We start from the raw sequence: 21,669 nt of genomic DNA, 5'->3' as shown, positions 1-21,669 counted from the left end.
CAAATCCCAGGCAGCTGGACTCAATGAATGCTCCTGGAAATCCGGGCTGGGAGCAGCCAAAAGCTCTGCTCCAGCTTCCTGGAGCGTTTCCCACTTCCCTGGCCTGGAGTATTGCATCTGTCCCGAGACATATACATGCCCGAGGAATGCCAGATAACAAGGAGAGAAGTGTCAAACCCCTGTGGGCTGTCGAGAGAAATAAATCAGGGACACATTCATGGCATTCCCGACAGGAATCCTCACATGGGAAGCAGCTGGACACCCTCCACCCCGTCTATTGCAGCGACAGGGATTTATCACTGTGGCTCCTGTCCCCTCCATCCTGGGCAGGGTGCAATCCACTGCATCCTGGTCATCCTGGAAAGCAGCTCCCAGCCATGCCGGGACCAAGCTGTTTGGAAGCCCGGCTGTCCCAGGGAATGTGACCGTGGGGGTCACATCCGGAGAGGCTGCTGCCCTCTCGGCTGCAGGCAGCTGGCTGGCTCCAGTCCTTGGAAGGAGTCGCTCTGCCTGGCCATGGAAAAACCATTAGGGCTTCGAGTGGGGTCCAGGCCAGCTGGACACAATCCGCAGCCTTCCAGGAGTTCCCCGTGCCAAAAAGTGGCTTTTCTTTGAAGCTCAAACACCTCCCAGGGCTCTCCAGGGAAACTGGGAGCTGTGAGGGGCCGGCAGCCCCTCTGCCTGGTGAAACCCCAGATGGGATGTCCCTCCCATGGAGAATGGTGGCATTTGGTGGCACCTTGGAGGTGGCAACGGGCAGAGGGAGCAGGAAAGAGGGGAGGGAAAGGGAGGACAACCCTGTTGCTCCAAGGGATGTTTGGGGGCTGTTGAAAATACAAACCACGGGCCTTAAGGATCCTCTGCAAATGGGAAGGAGGAGCTGCCAGGATTTCTGCAGTCTTTAGGATGCTAAAAAGTGACTTTTCCCAACTTCCTGAGCCAAACTGGCACCAGTCAGTTAGAAAAGAGGCAGCTGGCAAGAGCTGGACTCATGCCTTGGCCTTTGGAGCAGAGTCCTGCTGGCATGGGCATCCCTGTGGCTGTGGGAGCAGCTGGAAGCCTCAGTGGGGATGGGGATGGAATCAGAGACGGTTTACAGGGATGAGGAAGAGGAAGGGGACAAGAATGAGGATGAGGATAAGGATGGGGATCATGACATGGATGCTGCCAGGGATGATGATGGGAATGGGGATGGGGACTGGGATAGATAGGGATGGGGATGGGCATTGGGATGGGGATGAACATGAAGATGGGGACAACAGTGAGGGTGGATATAGGGATGGGGATGAAGATGAGGAAAGGGGCGAGGATGGGCTAGGAGATATGGATAGGCATGGGATAGTTCTAGAAATGGAGATGGGAATGAGGATGTGGCTGGTTACAAGGATGGGGATGAGGATGAGGATGAAGATGGGGATGGAGACAAGGGTGTGGATGGGGATAGGGATACGGATGGGGACAGGGAGAGGCTGTGCTCACCCACACCATGTGCTGGGAAAGGAGGTGCTTGCAGGGACTGGTCCCTGTAATCACTTCCATGTGCCCTGGCAGAGCCTTTGGCTGCAGGGTTCATCCCTTCCCATAGCTTGGGCATAAAAAAAACAATCAACAGGCATTTACTGGGCAGCATTTTGGGCAGAAACAGATGTGCTGAATTTGGAGGAGATGGAGGATGTTCTGTGGGATGGGGCTGGGGATGGATCTGGCCTGACCTAGAAACACACACACACACACCCCACCCCAGACACTCCCAAGTCTCTGCTAAAATGGGAAAACCAGGACAAACCACTCCTCATGCTCCTGCCAGATGTGACTGCCGAGGGGGGGCCGGCACCTCCCTGCCCTGCTGAAGGCTCTTCCTCGCCCTGGACTCCCAGCGAGGAGGAGGAAGGGCAGAGGAATCCCTGGTGAAGAGGCTGTTTCAGGCAGGAAATCCCGGCAGCCTCTTCCCCAAGCCTGGCAGCCCTGGGATCGCTGAGCTGCGGCCGGCAGGGATGAGGGAAGCAGCAGGAAACGCGGATCTCTCCTGGGGCAGTCGGGAAAGGAAGCCTGATTCCCGGTGACGGGAGCGGGGCTGGGGAGTGCAGCAGAAAGCAAAGGCTCACAGGGTGAGCCGGGGCCGTTCGGTGTTTCGGGATGTTTGGGGAGGAGCAGGGGTGGGATGAGAGCAGGGCTCCCTCGGCAGTGTCCCGTTGCCAGCTGGGTTAGTGGGTCACAGTAATAATGCCCTTGGAGTGTTTCTCCTCTTGGATACTGGAAACCAGTCCTGCTCAAGGTCAGGCTATTTGGCAGGAAGAGCCACAAACCAGTGGCTTGAACATCCCTGTGGTCCTGGCAGGAAAGGGCTCTCACAGAGAGGGGGTTGTGCACCCCTGAGCTCCCTGGATCAGCACACACAAGTGTTTTGGCTTTGTGGCCTAAGAAAGAGAGATGTCTATGGGGTTCCCCCTCATAGAATCAGGGATTTGTTTAGGTTGGAAAAGCTCTCTAGGATCACGAAGTCCAACCATTCCCCCAGCACTGTCAAGGCCACCACTGACCCATGTCCCCAAGTGCCACATCCACCCAGCTTTTAAATCCCTCCAGGGACAGAAAATCCTCCACTGCCCTGGGCAGCCTGTGCCAGGGGTGGACAACCTTTTCCAGGAAGAAATTTTCCCTAATATCCAATCTAAATCTCCTCTGGCACAACCTGAGGCTGTTTCCTCTTGTGCATCACTTGTTACCGGGGAGAAGATCCCGACTCCCACCTGGCTACAGCCTCCTGTCAGGGAGTTGTAGAAAAAAAATCCCTCCATCCCTAATAACTGGAATCTGTTGGATAAATTCAGCCAAATCTGACAGCAGCATATCTGAGAATCTATAAAACCAGACAAAAAGAAGGAGAGACCCCCGTTAAGTGACCCCTTGACCCAGAAGCTGGGCACAGCCTTCAATTTGAGCTCAACCCTTACGAGCCCTCTGAGGATCCACAACTGGTGCCCAGTTTTCCAACAGAAGGAAAAATCCCTGCATTGTGTCAAGGACAAAGGGGGAATCACTGGGTGGCCGTGCCCCTCCTGTGGGGTGGCTCTGCTTCCCTGTGGCCGTGTCGAGGGATCTCTCCCGCTGGCTCCATCCCTGGCTCCTGGCTGGGCTCAGTGCCTTCCCTGTGGCTGTTCCCTTTCCTGGGAGCATCCCGCCGGGTGCTGACAGCAGGGAAGCTGTGGCAGCAGGGCAGATTCCCACCCGGCTCTCGACATGTCCATTTTTGGGAACGGTTCTCATTAACTTTGGTCTCGACTCCTTGACTCAGCTTCGCCTCATGACTCACCACCTTCTCCCTCCAGCCCACTGCAGGGACACCCTTCCTGGGGGGTCCAGGGATGGACCAGGAGGCACATCAGGACTCGCTGAGGTGCATCCTCAGGGATATCCACCCCTGCTGCAGCTGATTTCCACACACAGGCTCCATCCCACACGCTCCAGCTGCCACCCAGCACAGATTTCCTGCTCAGGGTATCAGGGGGGTTCTGGGAGAGAGGTTGTACTTATGGAGAACTGGGAAGATGGAGTGTGGACCACATGTGGGTCCATAATATGGAAAACTAGGTTTTTATAGAGAGAGGAGGGTTTCTTGGCCCTGGGCACTTTGGACAGAGAAGAAATGTGGGAAAGTGGTTCACTGCATGGAGAGAAGGCAGACCAGGCTGGATTGGGCTTGGAGCAACCTGTTGTAGTGGAAGGTGTCCCTGCCCAAGGCAGAGGTTTGGAATGAGATGAGCTTTAAGGTCCCTTCCAACCCAAACAATTCTAGGATTCTATGAATTAAAGCTGCTGAGTCCTCCCAGCTGGAAAGTGGAGCTCAGATCTCCCAGCACCCCAGGGAGCTGAAGACTCACGGGATGGAAACACCTCTCCCACATGGAAAAGCTTCCTGAGACATCTGAGCCGCAGCCCAAAGGATTGCTCCAGGTTTCAGAATGTATTTTAAGGTAAAGAAAAGAGGATTTTTTATTTTTTTTTTAATCTCTGGAGCTCTCCTTCCTTCCTTCCCCTCTCTAAATATTGCTGCAAACTGTTTTTGCTACGGCAGCTGCCGGATGAGCCGGCGGATCCCCGGGAGCCCCCCGCGCTGCCGGTGTTCCAGGAGCTCGGCACACAGCTCACAAATGTGCCTGACACTGATTGATTCCTGCTCCCTGTTTCCCCCAAGATTAGCCACAAGCTCCATATTTGGTCCAGGCTCCAGCAAATTCCCTGGCAGAGGGGATTTCATCCGCCAGGCAGAGCAGCCCAGAGGGGTTTGTGCTGGGGCTGGGAGCGTCCGTCGGGAGGGGATGGATTCATGGCAAAGATAACATCAGCCCAGGTCCAGTGTTTCTGGGAGTCCTGTGTTTTTCCTTGCAGCACAAAGCACAGCAGACACAGATTGCCTGGCCCCATCACTCTTGATAGCATAGAAACACAGAATTCCCTGAGCTGGATGGGACCCACAAGGATCATTGATCCAACTCCTGGACACCCCAACCCCACCCTGTCCCTGAGAGCCTTGTCCAAACACTCCTTGAGCTCTGAGAGCCCTGGGGCTGTGACCACTTCCATGGAGAGCCTGTTCCAGTGCCTGACCACCCTCTGGGGGAAGAACCTTTTCCTAATATCCAACCTAAACCTCCCCTAACAGGTCTGATCCTGACAAACCCTGGGCTGAGCTGCTGCTGCTTTGAGGCTCTTCCCTAGATGTTTATACCCTGAATTAAGAGTTTGCTGCAGAATGAGGGTTTATTTGCTGTATGGATTAGCTACCCCTGAAATCTGCCCAGCTTCTCCCTATGTGGGAGTGGGCAGGGAGAAATAGAATCCCAGAATCCCAGAATAGTTTGGGTTGGAAGGGACCTTAAAACTCACCTCATTCCATCCACTTGCAACAGGCAGGGACACCTTCCACTAGACCAGCTCCCAGGGGAGCTGGGACCCCATGGCTTGCCCTGGGAGCACCATCAGAGATGGGGTTCAGCCCTTCCCGTGGCTCTAACAAATCCCAGGCTCTCCCCAAAAACCTCTTTCCAGCTCATCTCTCCTCGCCTGACCTCCCTGGGCCTCCAGCCCTGACCCCTGCAGCCCCCGAATGCTCCGGGGTGACTAATCCCAGCAATTAGCCTCGTTGCCTGCTTTATCTGCTTCCTGCCTTTGTCTCCCACTGACAGCCTCTCCGAGCAAACAAGCTTTTAGCCACATTTTCCGGGCTCTGGCTCTCCTGCCAGCCTTTGTCCTGCGAAGCTTCTCCGGGCTGGGTGAAGAGGTTATTCTCCCCCGACACGTGCCCCTTCCATCTGCTGTGACCAAAATCCAGCCTCCAGCAGTGCCGAGGTCACCCGGCCCCGGCAGAGGACGGAGCAGCTCCCACTGGAGGCGGGAGGATTTGTTCTTTAAATTGAAGACGGATGCAGCCCCGGCGGCGTTCCAGGCTGAAAGGGATTTTAGGGCTGAGCGATCCAGCTAAACAGGGACAGAGGGCTTGGGGTAGCTGAAAATTCAATGGGAAGCAGCAAAACACATGGGCAGCACATTTGGGAGCGGCCTTCTCTGCCCAGGCCACTCCCTGGGACGGGCTGTGCATCCACAGGGGAGCTCTGCAGACCCACGGAGATTCAGAGGGTTGTAAGTCCTCACACATGTGGGCTTCACCAGCCTAAAGCAGTGAGCCAGCCTGCTTGCATTTCATGATTGTTGTTTTTCCTTCTATTTTATTTTATTTTTTAGTTCGGGATCCTTCTCCCCCTAAAGTGAGCTTCAAATTCTCCTGGGATGCTTCCCCCCCACAGGGAGGAAGGAAGAAGGAAGAGGGAAGGAAAGAAGGCAGGAAGGATCATAGAATCCTAGAATGGTTTGGATTGGAAGGGACCTTAAAGCTCATCCAGTTCCACCCCCTGTCAGGGGCAGGGACACCTTCCACTAGACCAGGTTTCTCAAAGCCTCGTCCAACCTGACCTTGGACACTTCCAGGGATGAGGCAGCCACAGCTTCTCTGGGCAACCTGTGCCAGGGCCTCCCCACCCTCACAGCCAACAATTCCTTCCCAATATCCCATCTAACCCTGCCCTCTGGCAATGGGAAGCCATTCCCCTTGTCCTGTCCCTCCAAGCCCTTGTCCCAGGTCCCTCTCCAGCTCTCCTGGAGCCCCTTTAGGCCCTGGAAGGGGCTCTCAGCTCTCCCTGGAGCCTTCTCTTCTCCAGGTGAACCCCCCCAGCTCTCCCAGCCTGGCTCCAGAGCAGAGGGGCTCCAGCCCTTGGAGCATCTCCGTGGCCTCCTCTGGACTCGCTCCAGCAGCTCCACGTCCTTGTGCTGCTGTTCCCCAGGGCTGGAGGCAGCTCTGCAGGTGGGGTCTCCCAAGAGCAGAGAAGGAATAAAGAGAGAAAGAAGACGGAAAAAAGGAGAGGAGGGAAGCCAAGGAGCTGCGGCTGCGGGATAAGTCGGGCAGCGCTCGGCAGCGCTGCCGGGCGGGGAAGGATGGGATGGGGCGAGGAAGGATGGGATGGGGCGAGGAAGGATGGGATGGAGCAGTGATGGAGCGGGGATGGGGCGGGGATGGGGCGGGGAGCGGGACCAGGTCCCGCGTCCCGGCGATTCCAGCGATCCCGGCTGCCCGCTGCCGCCGCCTGCCGCCCGCGCGGGGCTGTGCACCGGGACACGCTCCCACGGACCGGGACACGCTCCCACGGAGCAGCGGGACCCCTCGCTGTGCCCCCGCATCCTCCGGCGGTCCCTGCTCACACCCACGGGTGGCACAGCCCGGCACCCACAGGTGACGATCAGAGACAGCCCAGACACGCACACACCTGAACACACGCACAGGTGCCTCCTTTCCCTTCCCATTCCTTTCCTCTTTCCTTTTCCTCTTTCCTTTCCTTTCCTTTCCCTCTTTCCTTTTCTCTTTCCTTTCCCTCTTTCCTTTTCTCTTTCCTTTTCTCTTTCCTTTTCTCTTTCCTTTTCTCTTTCCTTTTCTCTTTCCTCCTTCCTTTTCTCTTTTCTTTCCTTTCCTTTTCCCTTTTCTTTTCTCTTTCCTCTTTCCTTTCCTCTTTCCTTTTTCCTTTCCTTTTCTCTTTCCTTTCCTTTTTTCTTTTCCTTTCCTCTTTCTTTTCTCCTTTCCTTTCCCTTCCCCTTCCCTAAATTTCCTTTTCTTTCCGTTCCTGAAACTTCCTTTCCTTTCCTGAAATTTCCTTTCCTTTCCTGAAATTTCCTTTCCTTTCCTGAAATTTCCTTTCCTTTCCTGAAATTTCCTTTCCTGAAATTTCCTTTCCTTTCCTGAATTTTCCTTTCCTTTCCTGAAATTTCCTTTCCTTTCCTGAAATTTCCTTTCCTGAAATTTCCTTTCCTGAAATTTCCTTTCCTGAAATTTCCTTTCCTGAAATTTCCTTCCTTCTCCCCCTTCAACCCGCGCTTCCTCCCCATCCCAGGGGTGATCCCCTCCTGCTCTCCCTCCCGCTGCCCTGATCCCAAGCCCTCTCCCCTCACTCCTTGCACCCACCGGCACCCTCCCTGCTCCCACCCGTGCCCGGATCCCGCCGCGGGGCCGCGTGTGGTGCCCCCGCCCCGTGACTCTCACTTGGTTGCGCTGGAAACGCCACCGAGCCCAAAACACTTTCCTTGCCCGTTCCGGTCATCCCACAGCTGGGACAAACCCTGCTCCGGGCAGGGCTTGTGCAACTGGGAAGCGTTGCTCCATAGCTCCCTTCCTGCCCCACGCCTTCCCACCCCGGGGCTGCTTTCTTTCCCGTTGTTTTCCTCCCCTGGGCAGGATGCAGCCCCCTGAAACGCAGCGGGAGGAGGTGGCTGCAGCCCCTGGACCCTCCATGGGATGAGCCTGCAGCTCTCAGCAGAATTCCCAGCTTCCCATGGCTCTTTTCTCCTCTGGGACGAGCCCGCTGCAATAGCACAGCTGGAAACAATCGGCAGGATTTCACCCGGTGACTCAGAGCGGGTCTGTTGTCTTCCCAAATCCGAGGGACCGAGCAGCCCCCAAAACTCCCCTCTCCTGGGGACACTGTCACAGTCAGGATGGGGGGACGCAGAGGCCAGACCTGCCTCTATCTGTCAATTTAAATCAGGATGTTCGGGTGTGTTTAAGATGCCAGGTGCATCTTCCCAGCAAAGAAATCCCGCAATTCTCCGAGGAAAAACGCCGGGGTATCACCACCGGGGGGGTTCCCCGTCCCTGTGTTCCGATCCCAGGACACGGGGCCCTGGGTGCCTCCCCAGCCTGTCAGTGCATCATTTGGACAACGAGAACACCCACCCGCCCACGGCAGGGAGCTGTGAATCCCCAAATCCCGCCGCCTGGAAAGAGTGAAAGGCTTAAAGCCCGGTGGGTGTTTAGTCTGGGGAAACCGGAGCTGGGGAAGACGCGGGAAAGGACACTGGGGAGGGGAAGGCGATGCTCTGGTTCCCGGGAAGGGGAGAAAGGCTGGGATGAGTGAGGAAGCACCAGCCGGTGTTAATCCAGTGCTCCCGGGGAGGGGAGAGCTTGGCTCTTCTCCGCAGGACTATCCCAGCCTTGTTTGCTCCGCGTGCGAATATCCAGGACGAGCTGCCAAAGCCGCCGTTCCCGGCCAGCCGCATCCCTCCACCGGCTCCCGCCGCTGCCAAAACCCTCCGCGTCTAACGAGCTCTAAATTAGGTTATTCAGACACTGCCACAAACACTTCCAAAGGGAGCGCTGAGCTGGAGGAAGGCGAGAAAAATCCCAGCGCGGCCGCCCCGGGTTGTGCCGCTGACAAAGAGAAGGCGGACACGGCTTCTCCGGGCGGCAGCGGCTCTTTGGGAATAGCCTGGCTTGGCAATAACAGGGAAAAGCGGTGGAATAGGCACCCACTCTCCAGCCCTCACCGCTGGCTGGCGAGGAGAAGCCGTAGGGAGCCAGCAAGAGTTTTGGGGAAAAAACAAAACACACCCAACTAAAATTCCTTGTGGGTTCTTCAAGTTTTTCCAACTCCTCGTTTGTTTCTGGGTTTTGTGGCTGCTCTTTCTTCCGCTTTGGGTTGTTTTTATTCTGGAATGTGACCGGCGAGAAGGGGGTCACGTCGGAAGCGTGACGAACGGGAGGGATTCGTCATACGGGGTGATGAGACTTTCTCAAAATCGTTTTCCCCTCCCCAAATAGCTGCAGTTTATGCAAATGAACCCAAAGAAAAGGGGACGCGGTGCATCTGGCTGCCCACGCTGGGTTCTCTCCCCGGGGAGGTGGAGGAGGGAGATGTCTGCGGTTCCACCCCTGGCTGAACACCTATCCCGGCTCCGAGGGGGATCCATCCCTCACCACAGAGGAGGATGGTCGCGGTGGCCAGCTGTGCTCAGCGTCAGACCCTCCAGCAGCTGGGGAAGGAATTGGGATCAGGTGAAAGCCTGCCCCTACCAGGCTGCTCTGACAGCCCCAGCCACATCTGCCCTGCGTGGCTGTCTCTTGTGCCTGTACCCAGATAGTCCCAAAAAGCCTTCTCCATGCCAGGCTTTCCCCATCGAGCAGTGCAAGGACAGGAACAGCAACATCACCTGGTCCTTTGGAGTTTCCAGCCACAGATGGTGCAACAAGGGGCAACACCCACTTCCAAAAGGGGCTATTTTTGTCACAGTTCTTCCTCCTCCTCTCGTCAAGCAACACATTTCTGCTGAATTTGGCCTTCTGGTGGCTGTCAAGGAACTTCCCAGTGGTGGTGGAGACACCCAGCACTTGGGTCTCTTCTCCATCAAAAGAGATGCAGGAGTGTGAAGTGTCAGTGCTCAGCTGGCAGCACATCCCTGGGATCACCACAGAATCCCAGAACAGTTTGGGATGGGAGGGACCTTAAAGCCCATCTCATTCTATACCCCTGCCATGGCCAGGGACACCTCCCACTATCCCAGGTTGCTCCAAGCCCCGTCCAACCTGGCCCTGAACACTTCCAGGGATGGGGCAGCCACAGCTTCTCTGGGCAACCTGTGCCAATGCATCCTCCCTGGATGCTCCCTTGGAGCACTGCAGCAGGGCTGGCACTAATTACTCCAGGGATCAGGACAGGCATTGTCCTCCTGGTAAATCAGCTCTCCAGAGGTCTGCTTCCCAATCTTCACCCTGGGGAAAACCTGAGGGATCCCACCACATCTTCCCCCTGCTCCCCACTTCTGGGATCACCACAGGGAGCTGACAGCAGTTGGTGGGTGCTGCTCCAGGACCTGGGATGCTGGGCCAGCTAAAGAAGGCAGAGGGTGTGTTTTCCAGGCATCGTTTTTGGAGGATATCACTCGGATTCCTTCCCAGGGCTGGCTGAATTTCCTCTCCCCCGGGCCCCAGGCAGGAAGCAGCTCCTGGGTTCACATTCAGCCCTAGTGAGGGCAGCACTTCAACACCAACCGTCGTCCAGAGCTGAGCTGCAACGAGTTTTACCTTCCAGAACTGGGACTTTCACTGGCACAGCCACAAGCAGTCCCTGCCCTCTCTTCCAGAGAAGTCACGAGGTCCCTTCACGCAGTGTAAGAACTGCAGCCCATCACTAAAACATGCCATGCCGATGTCTGGCCCCTTAGACTTCCTTTCCCACCCCTCCTGTCATCTTGATACTTCCCTGTGCTTCATGCACACTCATCCAGCATAGCAGAGGGGTCTGAAAGCAGACAGGGTTTCGTGCTTATTCATCATCACATGCATCCTGCAAGGTGGTGTGCATGTCGTGCAGTGGAGTTTCTGTGGTTAGAAAGGCCTCTGCTTTTCCTGGAAGAAGCTCTGGGGGCTTTTGCTGCAGTTTGCTGGTGGGAGAGGAGCACTGATGTGGGCTGGGGTAACGGGGGGTTCAGCAGAGGTACCACCACACGGCAGGGGTGTGGGATGAGGTGCAGGTAGAAGTGGTACCTGGTCAGGTTGAATCATGTCATAGAATCACAGACTGGTTTGGGTGGGAAGGGACCTTAAAGCTCATCTCCTTCCCACCCCCTGCCATGGGCAGGGACACTTTCCACTAGACCAGGTTTCTCCAAGCCCTGTGACACCCCCAGGGACTCAGCCTCAGCCCCCTGCCCTGTTTTATCTCCTGAGGGCTCAGCCCCAGCCCCCTGCCCTCTGTCACCCCCCTAAAGTTTCAGCCCCCCTTACCAATAACTCCCCACCCCGTGCTTGGACCCAACTCCCTTACCCGTGACCACCCCCGGGGCTCAGCCCTGTCCCCTTTCTGGCACTCCCCGCTTCAGTGGGGCTCAGCTCCAACTCCCTCCCTTCCAGTGTCTCATCCCAGAGCCCCTCCCCCGCACCCCCCTCGGCACTCACCTCCGGCCCCTTCCCCTCCCTCTTCCCGGGAGCCGCGGCTCTCCCGGGGGAGCAGCGCATCCCCCCTCCCCTCAGCCGCGCTGCGACGGCCGGGGCGGGCCGGGCGGCGAGAAGGGGCCGTCCCGAGGGCTGTGCCCGGCTGTACCGCACCTCCTTCCCTTCTCCCTCCTCCTCCTTCTCCCTCCTCCCTCCCTCCCTCCGCGGGGGCCGCCCGCCCCGCCGGGACAGTCGCCGCCGGCAGCCGCGGCTCGGTGCGGTGCGGGACATCCACCTCATCCCGCTGCGGGACATCCAGCCCATCTCGTGGCTGTGCGGGACATCCATTCCATCCCGCGACAGTGCGGGACATCATCCCGTCCCGGTGCGGTGCGGGACATCCATCCCACTCGGCCCAGTGCGAAGCGGGACATCCCAACGCGGAACGGGACATCCCATCCCGCTGCGGCGCATCCCGGCGCGGGCCATCCCGATGGAGACGAAGGGCTACCAGTGCCGCAGCAGCCGCTACATCGAGAGCGGGCAGTCGGCGGTGCCCAGCTCGGTGCTGTTCGCCGCCGGGCTTTTGGGGAACGTCCTGGCCTTGCTGCTGCTGGGCCAGCACCGGCGGCGTTCCCGGTCGCCCGGGGGTCGCCCGCCGCGGGTCTCGGCGTTCTACGTGCTGGTGACCGTGCTGGCCGTCACCGACCTGCTGGGCAAGTGCCTGCTCAGCCCCATCGTGCTGGCCGCCTACGCCTACAACCGCAGCCTCAGCGAGCTGGGGCCGGGCGGGCGCGGCGAGGACGAGCCGGGCGTCCTCTGCCAGCTCTTCGCCTTCCTCATGGCCTTCTTCGGGCTGGCCCCCACCCTGCTGCTGCTGGCCATGGCGCTGGAGTGCTGGCTCTCCCTGGGGCACCCCTACTTCTACCGGCGGCACCTCACCCGCCGGCTGGGCGTCACGCTGGGGCCGGCGGCGGCCGGGCTGTGCGCGCTGTTCTGCGCCCTGCCGCTGCTGGGCTTCGGGGTGCCCATCCAGTACTGCCCGGGCACCTGGTGCTTCATCCGCATGGCCGGCGGGGGCCCGCGGGAGCTGGGCTTCCCCGTGCTCTACGCCGGCCTCATGGGGCTGCTGGTGCTGGCCATCGGCGCCTGCAACGTGAGCAGCATGAGGCACCTGTACGGCATGGCCCGCCGGCAGCCCCGCAGAGGGGCCCCCCCCGCCGCCGCCGCCCCCCGCATGGAGGAGCTCGACCACCTCGTCCTGCTCGGGCTCATGACCGTCCTCTTCACCGTCTGCTCCCTGCCGCTCATCGTGAGTAAGCCCGGCGGCCCCCTCCTCCTCCTCCTGAAGAAACCCCTCCTCGCCTGTCCCAGCCCCTTCCTCTGCCCCTGGGAGCTCGGCTGGTTGATTTACACCACCCCACCCCCTCCACCCCCGAAATACCTGCCACCCCTTCCCCAGGTTAACTCCCTTGGGAAATAATCCTTCCTCACCACCACCTCCTCCCAAGGAGGTTGGATTGTTGATTTGACCCCCTTGGAATAGCCCCTAGCACTGTCCATGGGGGTCAGGCCGTTGCCTAAAACCCCTTACAACAACCCCCCCCGCGTCCCCCCAGCATCACTCAGTCCTGGGGGCGGTCAAACTGCTGATTTTTCCCTTTGGAATAAAACCTGGCACCACCCCCCGATTCTGGGGTCTCAGGGCAATACTTTGTGCCCCTCTAAATACTCCTACGCTCTGGCCACAGACTTGCCTAAAATCCCTTGGAATAACCCCCCCATCATCACCACCCACTCCTGGGGGGGTCAGGCCGTTGCTTTAGGTCCTTGGAATAAACCCTGGCACCACCACCCACACCCAGAGGTGTCGGGGGTTCATTGCCTTAGTCCCCTCTGAATAACCCTGTCTCCAAAGTTTGGGTTACTGCTTTAATGCCCTTGGAATAAGCCCTCCTGGCACCACTATCCCATTCTGGGAGGCTGCCCACCCTCAACACCAACAGCATGTCTCCAGTCCTTAATTTATTGCTTTAAACCTAATGGAATACCGCCCCCTTCCCCCCGTCACCATCACTCTGTACCAGAGGTGTCAGGGGGGTCGGGGAATTACTTCTCCTCCTCTCTGAGTGTCCCCTACCCTGACCAAGGGATGTGGCTGTTGCTTTAACTCCCATGGAATAACACCCTGTCCTGGGATGGGAGGGGTTAATTCATTGCTTTAATTCTGCTGAAATAACCACAACACCCCCATGGCCCTGTCCTGGGGGTTGATTCATTGCTCAAACTTCCTTGGAATACCCCCCATCCAACGCAACCCTGCCCTGGGGAGGGTCAGGTCATTCCATTGCGCCCCCTGGAATACCCACTCCCAGCACTCTGTCCCCAGAGTGCTTTAACTCTCCTGGAATAACCCCCCCATCACCACCACTCTGTCCCAGAGGTGTTTGGGGGGGTCAGGTAATTGTTTTGGTCTCATTAGAGGGTCCCCCGTCCCATCACAGGGATCTATTTGCTGCTTTAACTCCATTGGAACAACACCCCCCCCCCCCCCCCTTCCATCACCACCCCTCTGTTCCTCTGAAGTTGCCCCAGAGGTGTTTAAGTTTTGGGGGGATGTCAGTTCATTGCATTAGTCCCTTCAGTAATCCCCCCCATTCCCAGCCCCCTGTCCCAAAGGTGCTGAGCAGACCCTTTGAACTGCACCAGATTTCATGACCTGGGGGAAATACCCTCTGAAATCCTCCCATTTCTCCCTCAGGAATGGAGCTCCCACTAGTGGGGTGGGGATGGGAGACCCCCCAGCATGAGAGAGCCCTTGTTGGCCCCCTCCAACTGCTGGGGTCGGATCCTGCAGCCCCACTTTGGCATCTCCCTCTGTAGGCAGAGCCAGTGCCGCAGGGGGGGCTCCCCGAGACCAGGGTGGGGGTTGGGTCTGCAGGTGCTGCCACTGCCCTTGGTGACAACTGCCACCTCCTTTTCCTGTGCACCCTATCACCGCTGGAATCAAAATAGTGACACATCAGCCGCCAGCATCCCTGGCACGACTGGCTCATACTGGTTTTGTGATCACCTCAGTGAAAGCCCTGTGGTCCCCAAACAAGCAGGGTGAATCCCTGCCAAGATCTGCAAACAAGCAGGGTGAATCCCTGCCAAGTTATCCAAGGGATGCCGAGTCCAGTATCCACGGCAGCAGGGGCAGCACGAGTGGGGTGCCCCAACCAGCACCCACTGCTGCAGCCCGTGGAGGCTGAATGCTTCCTTCATCCGTGAAACAATCCCAGACACCGGGGACACCTCTCCAGCTCTAACATCCCGGCTCTGACACGGAGTCCCTGTGCCATAACCAGCCGTGATCCAGCCCCAACTCCCGGCTGGATCTGCAAGCCACAACACGTGCTGGTGTGATGTGTAGGGGTATCGAGGGGTTAAAACCTCTTTTCCTGCCCCCTCCCCCCCCCCCAGGAATTTTTTTTTTAATCGCTGTAGCAAGATCTTCCCTAATTTTTCCCTGCTTCCTTGATTTCTCTGCCAGATCCGGGCGTACATGGGGGCCTTCGCCGCCGACATCAACGAGAACGCCGATCTCAGCGCCCTGCGGTTCCTCTCCGTGAACTCCATCGTGGATCCCTGGGTCTTCATCATCTTCCGCACCTCCGTGTTCCGCTCGTTCGTCCGCAGGGTTTGCCGGAGGCTCCACTCCCGCAAGTCCAGCCTGAAAGGGTCCGACCCGGGCGGTGACGGCCAGTTCTGTCCCCCGGGCTGGCGCAGGACAGATCCCCCGCAGCTCGGCATCCCCTGAGATGTGGCTCTGGCAGAAGCCGGCGGCTGCTGTTGAGGATAAGGAGCCTTCGGCCCCCCATTCCTGCCCTGGAGCATCCCGAGGCAGCACAGGGCGGTGGCAGGGAGGGACAGCGTCCAGCTCGCGGCGAGGGGCGCTGTGAAAGGTTTCTGTCCCCTCCCCAGGCTGCGTTTCGCCCCGGAGAGGAACTGGGGCGGGGCTCCCGGGTACCTGTGAATTTTCCGAGCAGCAGCGCTTTGTGGAAGGTTTGGGGAGCGCCCGGCTCCGGGAAAGCAGGAGGGGTTCGGTGTGTGGCTTCAGGGCAGGGAGGACACACAGGGAGGAGAACTGTGTGTGTGTCCCCATCGAATAAAGTGGTTCAGAGCCCTGTTCCATCGCCTTGTCCTGTGCGTGATCCCCTTCCATGCTAAGGGGGGTTATCTGGAGCTGGTTTGGGGTGTCCCCAGACTGGCCGAGGGGTGTGAGGGAGCCTTTGGGGGCGTGGAGACTCAGGAAGTTGAGTAGCAGCTCGTGGTGTGACGAGGAGCCAGAGGGCAGGGAGGGTTTCTCTCTGGGATGCCCGTCAGGATCCTCCATATCCCCCGAGCAGGGCTGCGGTTTCTCTGCCCTTATCTTGCTCTTCTCTGGAAGATCGATTCCCCCAAGCGCTGCTGTTGTGTTTGTGTTACTCAGATGTACCTGTCCTGCTGTAATTATTTTAATTCAGTATTTATGATCATCCCAAGCCTTAATAAGAGCAATAATTGAGAGAACACAGAGCCTGGTACGAGCTCTCGGTGCAGACGAACGATCATTTTAATGAAAGGTCCATTTCCCCTCAACCACACATATTAACTGGGTTTAATATCTGCCTCAAGTGACCATTTAGGCCAAAAAAATTATGATGACCAGCTGCTTGGTGTCCTTGGAGGAGAGAGGGAGAATATTTCCCTCTGTTTAGTTAAGCCTTGCAAGGTGTAGCCGTGTTCCTGCCCGCTCTCACGTGATATTTACTCTTGGTGTCAAATAGATTCTGCTTTTGAAGGAAGGAACTCTATCTTGGGGCTTTTTGGAGGTGACCTGCTTGAGTTGGCTCTGGCTGTTTGATCGGCCAGGTTTTCCCAGCTGGAGGAAAGGGAAGAGCTTTGTTTGGGGATGTTCTGGGGGGACCTTCAAGCTCCCTGCCTCATGTCTCTCCTCAGGGATTTCTAAGGAGAAAGAAGTGAAGTGAGGGTTGGTTCAGGCACTGGTTTCATGTTACTGGCTTGGTATTGACTTGGAGATGGCTCACGTGGGGCTGCAGAGTCAACAACTCTGAGCCTGCGCCGTGGCTTTCCCTGGACCTGTTCCACCGTGGCCAGATGAGATAATGGTTCTGGAAAACCTTGCTGTCATCCCCCCTAACCTGGGGTCTCCTTCACTGTATAGATCCATGCTCCCCTCAGGATAGATGGACTAAGCATGGCCAGACTGGGAGTGTTCAGCAACACAGAATCACAGAATTGTTAAGGTGGAAAAGACCTCCAAGATCATTGATCCAACAATTAACGTGAGCTGTGGGTGCTCTGTGTGTGCCCAGGTTGAGATAGGGCATCATCTGCCCATGATCCCAGCAAGGATTCACTCCTAGAGAGGCTTCAGGAGAGGTCCCTGTCCCAGAAAAGGTCCTTGCCCCAGGAAAGGTCCCTGTCCCAGGAAAGGTCTCTGCCCCAGGAAAGATCCCTGTCCCAGGAAAGGTCCCTGTCCCAGAAAAGGTCCTTGCCCCAGGAAAGATCCCTGTCCCAGGAAAGATCCCTGTCCCAGGAAAGGTCTCTGCCCCAGAAAAGGTCCCTGTCCCAGGAAAGGTCTCTGCCCCAGGAAAGGTCTCTGTCCCAGGAAAGGTCCCTGCCCCAGGAAAGGTCCCTGTCCCAGGAAAGGTCCCTGCCCCAGGAAAGGTCTCTTCCCCACAATATGTGCACTCAGAGCTCAGGGTAACCACGACCCATGGAAAGCAGTAATTAAATCAACACAAAACAGAGCAGGTTCTTTATTAAGGTGCAAGAATAGACTCCAGCTGAGCCCTAAAATAGTGCAAACACCACGGTCTCTGGCCCATCCATGAGTTTATCATCATGGGAAACAAATCCCGGAGCCAGGAGCGCAGTGGGGGTTTGCAGGCCGTCAGGGTGACCCCCCTGTCCCTGCAGCATCCCTGTGTCCCAGCTGGGACCGTGCAAGTCCCAGTGACCCTGACATGCTTATATGGCTTGGGTAGCACTTTCAGTGGGAATTCTGCCCTTCCTGGTGTCCTACCTGCTGCGGGAGCAAACCTGGAATCTCCAGCCGGCCACTGCTCCCTCCGGGCGAGCCAAGCGCCGGCTGCAGCCAACAGGGTTTGTGCTCGGGGCTGCGCGCCAGGGCGGCCTCCCAGCAGAGAAATCATCGCTCCTCGGCGTTCCTGGGGCCCGGGACTGCCGTACCCCGTCCTCTCCAGAGATGGCAGCACGTCCCCAGCCAGGACTGCGCTCCCAGCCGGCCTGAGCACGAGGAGCAAGGAGGCGACGGATGTTCTCCGCCCCGAATCGGTCCCTTGGGCAAGCCGATTTTTCGGTGCCCAAACGTATGTAGTTCGGGGGCTTCGGGGTTTATGTCAAGGCTTAGGTCCCCCTTTCTTCTTGCTGAGCTCGGGAAAAAATGAAAACAAAAGGAAAATAAAGTGAAAATCAAGTAAAAATTGAAATAAAAAGTCCCGGCGACGCGGGGTTCAGTTGTAAATGTTGCTAAAAAAGAACCAAAAAAGCCCAGGGGCTCAGGGACCTCCAGTCAAAGAGGTGAGAGCTGCTGTGGAGCCCTCTCTGATGCCATCCTCCTCCCAGGCTCCTTGCACTGCTCAGTCATTCCCCACAGGACCCCTCCGTGCCAGATCGCTCCCAGCCATTCCCGAAGGGATGGACCTGATGCTTAATGGAGGCAATAAAGAAACGCTGCTCAGCTCGAGGACGTGTCTCACACCAACAGAGCTCTTTTTGGAGCCCGTTTTGTGTCCCTGCCACCTGCCAGCACTGCCAGCTGCCTTGTCCCTCACTGTCACTGGTGCCACCAGCATCACCTCCCCCCTGCATCCCTCTCCTTTTCTGGACAGGCTGGGTTTTTTTTCAGCTCACGAAATCCAGGCACAACTTTGCACAAGCTCATTTCCCGACAAATTGTTTGGTTCTTGCAAAGAGCTCATTTTTTATTTTTTTTTTTATTTTTTTTTATTATTGTCTGCCTGCATTTTTCAGCTATTCTGGAAGCAGGAAGGCACGTGCCTGGGCAGGCAGCAGTGCTGGGGCTGCCAGGCACCCCAGCCAGGGCTGTGAGGCACAACAAGCCCATAAGTGGGTTGAATTATTTTTTAACCCATGGATAGCAAGCCAAGGCACCGAAACCCTGACCTGTTTTGCCAGGGGAGTAAGTGAGGCTCTTGGCATGAGATAAGGGATAGGGATGGGAAGGCTTGGTAAGAAAAATGATGTCTGGCTTTGCTAAAAACGAATCAGATGGGTTTTGGTTTAAAAGAGTTGAAATCTAGCCATCCAGTCCACCCTGCCATGCACAGGAGGGCTGGTCCCTTCCAAGTCCACAGTGCCACAGCCATCCTTTAAAAACCATCAGGGATGGAGCAGGATCCCAACACCCTCCCAGCCACGAGTAGCAAATTCCAGAGGTTGAGTGCTCTATATGAAATTCATGAAGCTTTCCTATAAACTCAGAGTGTTTTCTTCAACTGGGCCCACCCTGGAAATCTTCTCTTAGGGAAAACAATGCCAATGGCCCTTGGGAGGATGTATGAGGTGCTGGAGCGTGTCCAGAGAAGGGAACAAAGCTGGGGAAGGGTCTGGAGCAGCAGGAGCAGCTGAAGGAGCTGGAGGGGCTCAGCGTGGAGAAAAGGAGGCTCAGGGGGGACCTTTTGGCTCTGCAACTCCCTGACAGGAGGGGGGAGCTGGCAGGATCTGGGCTCTTCTTCTGACTGACAAGTGACAGGACAAGAGGAAATGGCCTCAAATTGCACCAGGGGAGGGTTAGGTTGGATATTATGGAAAATTTCCTTGTGAAAAAGGTTGTCCATCCCTGGCACAGCTGCCCAAGGCAGTGGTGGAGTCCCCATCCCTGGAGGGATTTAGAAGCCATGTGGATGTGGCACTTGGGGACATGGGTCAGTGGTGGCCTTGGCAGTGCTGGGGGAATGGTTGGGCTGGATGATCTCAGAGGGCTTTTCCAACGTAAACAGTTCTAGGATTCTGTATGGACTTTGTTAGGGGCAAGACACATGAGCTAAACATGGAAGCAAAGGAAGAAAACAAACACCTCCCAAGAAACGGACAAATTGTACCAAGCGGTTTGTTCCTGGTTTTGAGCTCAGAAGGGGGAATAAAAAAACAAAAGCCCAGCAATTTTCCTATTATTGCAAAAAAATCCCATCAGAGACAACTGTCAGTTGAGAAGCCCAAAGCCCCAGATGGGTATTTAAGGCTCCATTAGCTGCCAGGAAAATGAGCTCCAAGACAAGCCAAAATCCCTTCCTGAGCTGTGACACGGAGCACCAGAAAGGAGTGGGAGGCTGGGAAAAGCCTCGGAGCAACCCCCCTACGGGATACCTGCTGCTCGGAAAAGGTCTCCAGGCGTGCAGACTGGAGCTGTGTGCATGGATCAGGACAGGATTCGGCCTCATCTCCTTTTTTAACCTGAATTTGTGGATACCACAGAGGGCTGAGCATGCCAGGGTCCCATCCAGCCCTCGGGGAGCCAACAGGATGGCTCCCACCATTGGATGTGTCCACGTGCTTTGGTGGATCTGCTGGATCAGTTCCACAGGGCTGGGAGGAGGGATAGGAGAGCTCCTGGGAGGTGTGTTTTCCTGGCCTACTTGAGTGCAGGGTTAGCCTGGGATGGCTAAAACACCATCCCCTCCATCTCATCCATTGCTTTGGCCGTGGGAACAGGGAGGGCTGGAGCTGTGGTGGCCCTGCCACCCGTGAGGTGACAGCTCATCCTCCCCACCGCGCCGAAGAAGCCTTTGAGCCGTGTGGGAGAAGAAACCAAATCCAGGACTAGCAGTGGCCCCCTCGGAAATGGAGGTGCTGTCACAAACCACAGCCCTGGAGTTTGCTGCGCACCCCATTTCCTGTACGAAGTTCCTGTTACAAAAGCAAGGTTTTAAAAATAACAGCCAAAAACGCGCTTGTGGCCTCAACCTGCCGTGTCTGTGCTGCAGTCGTGGACGCCGCAGCGTTTCGCTGTGGTTTGGGGGGCCGGGTGTGCTGAATAAATGAAAAATGAAGTAGTTGCAGCTGCTGGAGTAGTCCCAGGGCCAAGGGAGGTAAAAGACTTTCTACACTTGAGGGGTCTGGAAATAACCTGTGAAGCACCAGCTGCTTAAATAAAGGGCAGCTTGAGTGAGGGCTGGTGTCCTGAAGGATCAAAAGAGCATCCAAGACCTGTGGGCTTGAGCATGTGGATGTCCCATCCCTGGAAGTGTTCGAGGCCAGGTTGAACAGGGCTTGGAGCAACCTGGTCTAGTGGAAGGTGTCCCTGCCCACGGTGGAACAAGACAGTCTTTAAGGTCATGGCCAGACACCAACTGCAGGCTGCACTCACATGGGGAGTTCTGATGACATATAAGAGGGGGGGACAACTGGGACATGGTATGGTGCCAGCCATGGGGCAAGGAGTTCTCCCTGAGCTCCAGGCAGCTCTGGGGCCATGGGAACTTCCCACACAAACTGTTTTCAGCTGGGTGTCCCTGGTAGCCCCACACCAGAACGAGGAAGGTGGCAGTGGGGCTCATAGTGCTTTGGGGTCCTTGGGTCAGCACCGGGACTGGCTGTGCCTTGGAGGTCCTGGAGCAGCACTGGGACTCCCAGACCAGCCCAGGGCTGGCTGCATTTGGGGCTCCTGGACTGATACCAGAGCTGGCCATGGCACTGGGCTCCCAGATCAGCACCTTGGTGTTGGGGCTCCCAAAACCATGTAAGGACTGAGGCCGGACATGAAAGGGGCTCCCGGACCAGCACTGGGAGTCCTGGACCAGTACTAGGACTCTCGGACTGGCTGGGGACTGGCCATTCAAGGTGCTCCCGGTCCTCCCGGGATCATGTGCGGGGTTCTTGGATCCCACACCGGGATTGGCTGTGCCTTGGGGCTCTTGGAGCTGCACCGGGGCTCCGGTACTGGGACTCTTGAACCGGCATCGGGACTGGGCATGCAAAGGACTCCCGGAGCCGCTCCGGGGCTCCCAGCCCGGCACAGGGGATGGCCCCGCGAGGCGCTCCCGGTCGGGCACTGGAGCTGGGCGTGCTTCGGGACTCCCGGAGCGGTACCGGGGCAATACCAGCGATCCTGGGGCCGTACCGAGACCGCTGGCACGGCTCCGGGACTCTCGGACCCGCCCCGGGACTGGCCGTGTCCGGGGCTCCCAGACCGGCCCCGGGGCTCTCGGTCCGCCGGGGTTTCGTCCGTGCGTGTCTCCCGCCGCCCCTCCCGTCCATCTCTCGGGGCCGGGGCCGGGGCGGTGCCGGGGGCGGCGGGCGGGGCGGGGGGCGGTGGGTGGGGCGGTGCCGTCGGGGCGGGCGGTGCCGGTGCCGGGGGTGGCCGGGCAGTCGGTCGTGCGGCGGCGGCG

At 57.5% G+C, this 21,669-nt stretch overlaps 1 protein-coding gene across 1 annotated transcript; it reads left to right on the top strand.

The window, feature by feature from the left end:
- Window positions 1-7,390: 7,390 nt before the first annotated feature.
- Window positions 7,391-15,424, top strand: PTGDR (prostaglandin D2 receptor). Its single transcript, XM_064659622.1, has 2 exons — window positions 7,391-12,560; window positions 14,784-15,424. The coding sequence occupies exons 1-2, from the start codon at window positions 11,742-11,744 to the stop codon at window positions 15,048-15,050; spliced, it is 1,086 nt and encodes a 361-aa protein (XP_064515692.1). The 5' UTR covers window positions 7,391-11,741; the 3' UTR covers window positions 15,051-15,424.
- Window positions 15,425-21,669: the final 6,245 nt, after the last annotated feature.

This window comes from Pseudopipra pipra, chromosome 6, assembly GCF_036250125.1.
Source record: "Pseudopipra pipra isolate bDixPip1 chromosome 6, bDixPip1.hap1, whole genome shotgun sequence".
Lineage (NCBI taxonomy): Eukaryota > Metazoa > Chordata > Aves > Passeriformes > Pipridae > Pseudopipra > Pseudopipra pipra.
This window is presented reverse-complemented; position numbering and strand designations above follow the sequence as displayed.

What these genes read in the sequence shown, in the direction of transcription:
- PTGDR (XM_064659622.1), top strand. Translation starts at nt 11,742, where the DNA reads ATGGAGACGAAGGGCTACCAGTGCCGCAGCAGCCGCTACATCGAGAGC. An exon ending in TCTGCTCCCTGCCGCTCATC is followed by an intron (nt 12,561 to 14,783) that starts GTGAGTAAGCCC and finishes TTTCTCTGCCAG; the next exon opens with ATCCGGGCGTACATGGGGGC.